General features: G+C 41.0%; 1 protein-coding gene across 9 annotated transcripts in view; it reads left to right on the top strand.

Moving 5' to 3' along the window:
- Window positions 1-9,853, top strand: part of si:ch73-217b7.1 (ensconsin) — a 34,750-nt gene that overhangs the window by 11,780 nt on the left and 13,117 nt on the right. For 8 of the 9 annotated variants that reach the window (XM_031321906.2, XM_031321903.2, XM_031321902.2 and 5 more), the window contains exons 2-4: window positions 8,360-8,524; window positions 8,665-8,742; window positions 9,327-9,490. In XM_031321906.2, the coding sequence (XP_031177766.1) occupies window positions 8,360-8,524; window positions 8,665-8,742; window positions 9,327-9,490 (407 nt within the window). Of the gene's footprint in view, window positions 1-2,749; window positions 3,146-8,359; window positions 8,525-8,664; window positions 8,743-9,326; window positions 9,491-9,853 lie in introns of those variants that run through there. The other variant, XM_031321909.2, reaches the window with a different exon arrangement.

Here is a 9,853-nt window from a genome sequence, read left to right as displayed (position 1 = left end):
GGAAGAGTTTGTTCTTTGACCCAGGGAGACAGGAGGGTAGTCAAATGTTAATGTGACATAAAGATGACGTTTTTATGATTTTTACCTTATTCACGAAGCTTCAGTCATACAGTCTTACCCAGCTCTAAGATAACCTGACTCTCCATGTAACTAAAGCAGTCGTGTATGCAACAGCTGTATGGTATAAAAAGAAAAAAGAGAGGAGATGAGATGATTTTGAGCTCTTTAAGCGAGCTTGATTTCAAATTATCAGGTAATTGTTAAGTTGTTCGACACCTTTTTATTTTTTGTTTTTATTTTAAAAGACAGCCTAAAAACAGATACTATCTTTATTTCAAATGTGCCAAGTGTAAGTATTATGCATGGAATAGGCTAAATAGTCCATTCAACCTTAGCCGACCTTTTAATTTTTCAGGAATTATTCATCTACATAAAAACAAAAATATGTGTGTAGGTGTAAAAGCAGGGTTTGGTTTTCAGTGTTTGATGAATTATCTTAATATTATTAGTTTGGATGAGCTGAGATGAAGTGGAATTTAGTTTGATATTGGTTAGTACTTTTTAGTAGGGGTGTACGATTCAGAAAATGTCACGATTCGATTCAATATCGATTAAACGTTACTTTTCCCATGTGACTGCAGTAGACATACAATTTAAAAGAAAAAACACAACAAATTAAATGTAGTTTGATATTACTTTATATGTCTTCATACAAAAATAAAAACTTTTGCAACTAAAAACAACAAATGTGCAGGATGCAAAAGTGCCAAGTTTTGGCCAGTGTGTTTTACCAGTTCATAGTCCACCACTGGCTGGAATCTGTATATTCTTTTGCAGAAACAGACGCTGGTCTACGTGTTTTGGAGTGAGCATGCTCCGCTGTGCAGTTACGATGTCTCCGGCAATTGAGAACACTCTCTCTGACGCTACGGTGGGAGTTTAGAGCATTGAAAGAGTGCGTTGGTTGACTGGCACGTTAGGAGGAGGTACTTTAGGTTGTTGTTCGTCCACGTCTTTAATGTTAATCTCTGGGTGATGCCGTACCATGTGAGTTCTCAAGTTTGTGGTGTTTCCAAAATACTTTTTATTTTTTTATTTTACCTTTATTTAACCAGGAAAATCCCATTGAGATTAAAAATAGGGCTGCACGATATTAGGAAAATATCTAATTGCGATTATTTTGACTGATATTGCGATTGCAATATGATTCACGATATTGGAGGGAATGATCTTTTTTGTATCATTATTCTCATTTTCATTGAAAATTATTAACATTGAAAGAAATTAAAATGATTATAGTGTGATTTTTTGCGAGGATCTGTACCAAGCAAAGATTTTCTCTTTAGGATAGGATTTGTAGGCCGGGATGTCTCAGCAGCACCACAATACTTAATTCCGAATGGTTTGACACATATTTTGCCTTTAACAAATATTGCGCCCCCCAGCGATTTGGATATTGCACTAGTCCATATTGCGATTTCGATACAATTGCGATTAATTGTGCGCTAATTAAAAACCTCTTTTTCAAGGGAGTCCTGGCCAAGAAGCAGCAAAAAAGTTACAAACATACAATACGATTACATATACATTATAAAAAACAATTACAAAGGATCGACTCAAGTGCTCTCAATCTGGACTTAAAAGCGTTCAATGAAAGTAATTCAGTCAATTTCCAGTCTTTTAACTTTCGCTTTGCAAAGCCTGCATATAGCATGATTTCTATCAAGTTCCGTCTTCCCCACGAGGTTATAAAAGCCGAAATGTGTCCAAACTCTCGCCTTCAATGAGGATGGATCATTCTCTTAATACATCCATGGGATGGAGCAGGTTGAATAATTTTCTGTGAGGTTTGCTATGCTCCGACTAAACTACTTCCGCTGCACTCCTTCTTCTGATTATGACAAGAGTGCCCAGGCGCCAATGTGAATTCGACACAGCGTCATCTATGGGAATGGCGAGGTAATGTCATTTCAGGACAATAGTTTCAAAACGAAAAAAATTGGAATGGAATTCTATGAATCGATTTTGAATCGGTAGAGCTTGAATCTCGATTCGAATTTTTTTGCACACCCCTACTTTTTAGTGATTGTTAATCTCTGACATGGACATATAATATCAATTTGTATTTCAACTCTAAAGTAATCCATCAATGACCAGTTTCTAATAACATTCCAACAAACTGTGGAAGAGATGGCAAAATTTCAATATTTGACAACAGCTGTTTCTATTATCTATGGCCCTTTTTGTCAAACGTGTTGGCAAAAGCCATAATGACTCTAGACATACCTGCTGTCATCTGAGCTGAAACCTGTACCTGCTATCTGAAACAAATGCAGTAGCACCCTCCTCTCATGCATCTCATCCAGGCCTGACTGCCTGTCCTGGGGCTAGAAAAGAGGACTCCCACCCTCTGCTCCTTTTTGCCTCTCTGTCAGCTGGAGCTTAGCGTTTAGCTTAGCATAAGCAGCGGGCTAATCCTCTCAGGCTGCAGGAGAGGCAGGAGCCACACAGCATGCTCGCCTGTTACCCAATAGCCCGGACAGCACAGCATTAATCACCAACTCTGACCATTTAATCTGACTGCCATTGAATGCAGATAGATTGGGGGTGGGGAGCATCTACACACACACACACACACACACACACACACACACACACACACCCTCAGCACTAGTGGAGGGAGGGGCAGATTAAACAGTCACTCTCTCCCTATGTCTCACTCTCTGTCTCTTTTACACACACATAAACACGCACACACATGGACAAAAGGATGGGGGTTGGAGAGTCGCCACAACCTGTCTCACAGTCAGTCGGCTCTCAACAACATTGACGCCGACCGAAGCTGACCCCTCTTTCTTTCTTCTGTCATGCTTTCCCCTTTACTCTGAAAAAAGTTGAGTTTTGGGTCGTCCCTTTTTTCAGGTTGTTTGGAATTTCTTCTTTTTGCTTTTTCCTTCTTCCTTCGTCGCCCTCACTGCAAATTAACTTTGGATCTGAGCTTATGCATCCTGTGTAGGATGTTTGCAGGAAGCAGAAACGTTGATTCTGGCCCTCCGATCTAACTAGTCGGAGTGGGACGCTAGCCTGGGGTTCAACAGGTCCTCTCCTGGCATTGACACCCCTGGAATCATGCACCAAACTCCAGGTAACGACTTGTGATTTGATCCCAGAACACCTGCATATTTCACTGCTAAGTGGGCAGAGGTTTGACAAGGTGCAGGGCTGGGAATGATCACCGGTGCAGTACAGTCTGTCAGTAACGGGACAGTTTTGTTTTGTCTCTGAACTCCAGCTCATTGGATTTAAAACGAAACATGACTGACGTCAGACATTTAGCTTTAAGTTATACCCCAAACGTGTTAGTGTTTTCACCAAAGGGCTATTGTTTTTTGTTTTGTTTTAAATCCAGTATGTTGAAATAAAGCTAAAATATTTAAAACATATAGTACTATACTGTACAATCTGCCAATGGCTGGGGAGTTTGACTGGTTTCTTTCAGAATAATTTGCAGTGCCTCAATACTGTTGCACCTTGTGTTTTGTGAAGCCTTCTCTTCCTCCTGGTTGATAAAGTATGAAGGAAGCAAAAGGTGGTTGTGGTCTTTGTAGGTTAACTGGAAGCTAGCACTATGCTCCAAATAAAAATGGCTTTGGTTTATAAATGGTGCTAAATGGCTGTCTGGTGCAGACAAGCAAATATACTTTCTGCTATTTGAGATTTGTTTGTTTAATGACCTCAACAGCAGATGGACAAAGGCTGTGAGATGCAGCAGAAGGAAACAACTGCACCATAAATAAGTCCACCACATTATAGCCTACTGTTAAAGCATTACATGTGATTGTGTATTGGGAGACAATGAACTATTGTGTGAAAGTTTTTGATAAGTTCAGTTTGACAGCCTTTGACTGCCCTGATCTGCACACGGCCTCATCTGCAACTCCGAGCCACAGGATGTCCTTTGACCTCAGCTAACCTCTTCTTATATGCAGGATGAACCCAGTTTGTGGCTTTTAATTTATTTGGTGGGCTCTGTCTGGGAAACTGGGCTATGCAAGGCCACATCCATAGACATTTGTTTGTAAGTTCAGTCAAAGTAAGACTGCTGCTGAGTGAGACCTTGTTTTCTTCTTCTTCTTGTTTGTTGTGTATGTGTGTCTTACTCAGTACAGTATGTGTAGAGCAAAGCTGGACTGGTTTTAGGGTTATTATTAGGCTACGTTCAGACTGCAGGCAAAAGTTTTTTTGTTTTTTTTGGGGGGGGGTCAAGTGACCAGGTCAGACTTCTTCAGAAGTAGTGTGAACACTCAAATCTAGCCCAGATCTGATTTTTTTCAAATCAGATTCAGGCCACTTCCATATGTGGTCCTGAATCAGACCCAGATCTGATTTTTTTTTTTTTTTTTTCAATGCGGCTGCAGTGTGAACAACCAAGGCGGATTTGATGTGACTTTTACCTTAATAACCCTCGCTGCGCCCTCTCTCCCCGCGGGGAGGGGCGGGGCCCCCTGCTCCCGGTGCAGCTGTCAACCTGGGCGGACTGTCCTCAGTGTGCCCCAACCGTGTCGCGTCGCCAGGGCGGGGATCGGCTCATGTAAAAAAGGCGATGCATTGCATGTCAGGCCCGTAGCGGTCCTGACATGCAAATCGGTCGTTCTGTCACACAGACCTCTGTAGTGAATTTGCAGCCATAACCCCGAAAAAGGCCAAAATACCCAATTTGTCTCTTTCTCTTCATTCTTCTCCTCCTCAGCACCTGCCCATTAATGTTATGGCTGCCATTACACAAACATTTTGAAATAAAAGCGAAAATGCTTACTTCCTCCATAACCTCCCTAACTTTAGTGCAACAGCGCGCTGCGTCTGATGTCATTGTTATTGTTCTTTTGCGCATGCGGGTCATTTCATTTCAAAACCGCAAACAGTTCAACCTGGAATCTGATATAGGCCACATATTAAAAGGTAATGTGAACAGCCTCAGAATTAGGCATTAAGACTTGCGGTGTGATCGTAGCCTTAGTTAGATGTCAGATTGCAAACATTGAATATGGATGTTGACTTTTAGTTATTTGCGGACAGATGTACGCAACTGAATTTTAGGTTTACTGCACACATGTTTTTGGGTTTTCAGAAGGTCAACTTTATCAGTCACTAGACATTACCTTCCACAAATGGAAAGAGCTCTTATTTTATACCGAAGTGTCTTTTTGATGCAAATTTATAATCATATGACCTCTTGGTGGAAGTAGCATATAATGCATACTTAAATGCCATTCGTAGTTTTCCAGTGTAGTATTTGGCTGCAGCACATACCTCTCTCAATAAGCTGATCTTTTGCTTAAGTCAAATTACTTTAGGGGAAGGAATACATTGAATAGACATTATTGTAACCTGGCCCAGCCTTTCCTGTCATTACAATAGTCATTATGAAACCAGTTCAAGGCAGGTGCACCAATGAAAGGGCAGACAGAGGTGTAATTGTGTACACATACACCTCTGTGGATGACTGAATTGAAATACCCAGCAGCTATGACCTCACCTCTTTGTCCAATATGTCTTTTGTGAATTTCCGCAAGAAATATCTCAATAAGTTAGGGTGGAGACAGCATTGGCAGTTTAGATTCATAACATGATCTGCAACATTCCACATCACAAGTCATAAAGTGTAGAATTGGTTTTTTTTTGTGTTTTTTTTTTGCCTATTTGCCATCCACTGTTATGTAGACCATGCAAGCATTTTAAAGCCAGGAAGAAGTTAATAAATGTATCTTGAGTTAAGACCGTTTCATCAAACATACTGTTTATTTTTTGTAAGCGGAACACAAATGTTTGGTCCATCCAAGGCCTTTATCTGTTCATAAGCTGGTATTTAGTTTAAATATTATGTGTATGGTACATATAGCATACAGTTGTAATAGATGTAGTATAATGTATGAGACATGTGGCTCAATGCAGTGGTTTTCAGTTCTTTGTTCCTTTATTACACTTTAGCGTCACGGTTGCCACATTATCTTAATTGCATAAAGGCGGATGCAGTTGAAGTTTAACTTGAACAAGATAAAGTGCACTTTGCATCTAAACATATCAAGGCATGCAAGTCCACTTGTACTTGCAATGGATGTGAAACTTGTACTTTGCTCCTCTCTTCCACCGGCATCATTAATTACAACATTGAGCTAACACGTCACTGAAGTAAAGAGATAAAGAAACCATGTGGAGAAGAGAGGGAAATGTAGGATAGATTGTTTAGCTTGTGTTATTTCAGGTAGCGTCCGTGTGTTGGAACATGTCAGTTTAGTCTGGGTCAGGCCGACTGATTAATTCAGTCTCCAACTTTCTGGGACAAGTTGGTTTCCGTGGAGACTTGACTCTCTCACTCTTCACCACACTCAAACCCAAAGGAGGTGTTAGAACAGTTATTGTGCACACCCACTGTACCTCTTCATATAGTACACACTTCTTTCAGTTAAACAATGTTTGTCTTTTTTATGCTTGACTGATAAAGCCAGCTTTTAACCCTGAATCACAAAGTTTGGAAGGTGTGTGCTTTGTTGTCATTTTGAAACATTTGGGGCAGGCTCATCTGTTATTGCATAAGGCCCGATGTTAAGCTCTGTGTCCAGGAGGCTGACCTGAAAGTGCTGAGTCACCCTGAGCCTGATAGTGTCATTAATCAATAACCTTGCTCTGAGCTGAGAGGAAACGCTGTGACACACTGGGAACATTTAAGAACACAGAGAGCACGGTATATATTGTTTCACCCTTTAGTTTGTTGTCAGGCTACACTGCAGAAGCCCATCTGTAAATGTTGCCAAAACTAGAGTTTTAGAATGCATCAGAGGCAGCACATGCAGACTTTCAGAATGGTGGTTTAATTTATGTGTAGGTGACCATCCCCTTCTTAATCTTTGCACACTGCTTTTCTTACTCTTGCTTGTTTTCATACATAAATCACACACACAGCTATTTTATGTTTAGACCTTACATCACTATGTGTCACGCCTAGTCTGTATCCACGACGTTCCACTTCAAGGATTGCTCCAATTCTGCCGGATGTCACTCTTTTCGGCCAGATGTCCGTTACCTTCTGCTATCTTTATGTTGGCATTTTAAACTCCGGACAATTTATGAGGACTATGGTTAACTGCTCCTCAGATCTCTGCAGGGTAAATTGAAACAGCTAGCTAGACTATCTGTCCAGTCTGAGTTTTCTCTTGCACGATTAAAACAACCTTTGAACGTACACATGTTCCTGAGGCTATTTTGCTGCGGCACCATACTCCTGGCACCTCACAGGTCTAATTGACAAAAACTAGTATCATAAACTCTTATGACCTATGGCAACACATTTTGGGTATTTTTATGTATATTCATAGTAAAAGTAAAATAGGTAACAGCCACAACAAGAGGTTGCTACAGTGTAAATGATCAAACTTTCTGTATTCTTCCAATGCAAATATAATTTTAGCAGCTGAGGTGAGAGGACACCAGTAACACTGTTGCAACAAGGCCTGATTTATCTTAGCTAGTTAGCACTAGAAGTGTTGAAATTAATCAAATAATCGATGCATTGAATTGTGGACACGGACGATGCTGCATCGATAATCGGCCTATACCTTTCTGTTTACATATTCTGTTATGTTTTGCACATTCAGGAAGTGTCATGTGCTCAGTGCTGTAGTTTTATGTATCCAATTTATTTAGTATTAGAGCACTGCAGAATGTTTTGTTTTTGAAGCTTGAAAAGCTATGAATTAAATATCCTATATGGCTTTAATAGAAAAATTTATTTGACGCATCGTGATATCGAGTTGCTGACATGGTAATCGTAATCGAATCGGGAGATCAGTGAAGATTCACACCTCTAGTTAGCCCACTGTATTCAAGGCTCTTTATTAGTCATGTGCACAACAATAACATAAGTAGTCATTGGCAATGAAAATCTTAGGCCTCAGGCCCCTCCAACAATGCTCATTAAATAACAAATCAGTTGCTAGCAAGAAAGACATATCGGAGTATGCAAGTGTGAATGGTATTGGAGAAATACTATACTTCATATTATAAATGATGCATTAACATTAACTTGAGGTAAGTAAGGTAGTTTTATGTTTATGAAGCATTCAAGACTTAAGTGTATGACATTTTTGTGTGTTAAAAGAGGCGTGTTATGAACACACTGCAGTACCCATCCTTGATTTCCCACATGGAGGATAGAGACTGTGTTGATGCTGCTGAATAGATGCTTACTCAGTTGTAAAACTTGTATTACAGCTGTGGATGGTTTTTATTTTCTTGCATGAGAAGTCAATAAAACTTTGTCAATAAAACAAAGTTTTTATTATTGCATTGTCTTTCTTTTCAGCATCTTACTCCCGGTATAAATCGGAGGATGGCAGAGCGTCTTCAGCCACCCGTCCCAGCTCCTCGGGCTCCGGACAGACCTACACTCCCACCTTGACCCCAACCCCCACCCTGACTCACACCACCACCAGCAACAGCCCTGGTAACAATGTTGCCACCAAAACAGGTAAGTCACACTGGCATACAGGGAAATGTTTCTCTCGTGTTAAAAACAACTATATTGAGACATAACACAGGATTGGTTCTGTCTTTCAACCCAGTTGTACAGTAGTTTACTATGCTGTTTAACACTTGTTTGTGTTGCAGACTCGTTGCTCTTCAACAAGATCGATGAGAGACAGAGGTTAGCCCGTGAGCGCCGGGTGGAGCGTGAGAAACAGAATGGTGTGTTTTTCTTCAATAGTGGGTGTGGGGGTGTGTGTGTGTGTGTGGGACGGGTGGGAGGCTTTAAATGCAACCCTCACTTTCTTTTTGTCTTTTCCCGCAACATATCATGACTAAACTTGGTTGGTAGCTGTGGCCCGTTTCTCTGGTTGTTACATAAAGTCTAGGCTGAAGCCAGGCACCCACCGTTGCCATGGCACCAATGTTACATAATGGGTCAGGCAATGGGACAGGGTTTAGAGAGGCTTGTGTTTTGAATGTGTGTTTTTTGTACGGGTGTGTGAGTGACCGCTAAAACGGGTGGGTTTTAGGAAGTCTGTACCTGCGTCTATATGTCTATATGACTGAAGTGTGTTTGTGTAATATTGTACAGTGGTCATGCTTCTGGCCCCAGCTGAGGGGCAGAGGGATTTGCTTTGTGTTGAGAGCTAAAGCTCAGTCAAATGATCTACAGCTGACCCATCACACTCCTGCTATAAGCCTGTGTGTGTGCATGTGTGTTTGTACAATTTTTTTTTTTTAAGGTGTGTATGTGCGTCAATTCATTATTAACTGTGTGTATGTGTGTGTGCACCATGCCACAGCTGTCAAGGAGGCCCAGTGGCAGGCACGTGAGGAGCGAGCCAGGCAGCACTATGAGAAGCAGCTGGAAGAGAGGAGGAAAAAGATGGAGGAGCAGAGGATAAAGGAGGACAAGAGACGGGCTGCCGTGGAGGAGAAACGGCGGCAGAAACTTGAGGAAGACCAGGTTCTGACACACATGGCTCTGTACACACTTTCACATTGGGATGTTTTCACTCTTAACATAAACACACATACATACACATCTTTACTACAAGATCTGAGTGCAACATGATTCTCATCCTCATGAACAGGCTAATATCTGTTTTCAGTAAACCATTTACACGCTCTATGCCCCTTACCTCTTTAGTGAGTTGGAGTTTGAACTTTACTGCCATCTGCTATCTCCAAACCCTAACTTATTTCTCGTTTTTACTCACACACAATATCATAGACTGTAGTAGGGAAACATGGACGCAGTGTGTTGCAATGTCACCCATAGGTTTCGGACAGGATGTTTTGATTTGGGTTTGATTTCAGAAGTTATTGA

This window comes from Sander lucioperca, chromosome 19, assembly GCF_008315115.2.
Source record: "Sander lucioperca isolate FBNREF2018 chromosome 19, SLUC_FBN_1.2, whole genome shotgun sequence".
Taxonomy (NCBI): domain Eukaryota; kingdom Metazoa; phylum Chordata; class Actinopteri; order Perciformes; family Percidae; genus Sander; species Sander lucioperca.
This window is presented reverse-complemented; position numbering and strand designations above follow the sequence as displayed.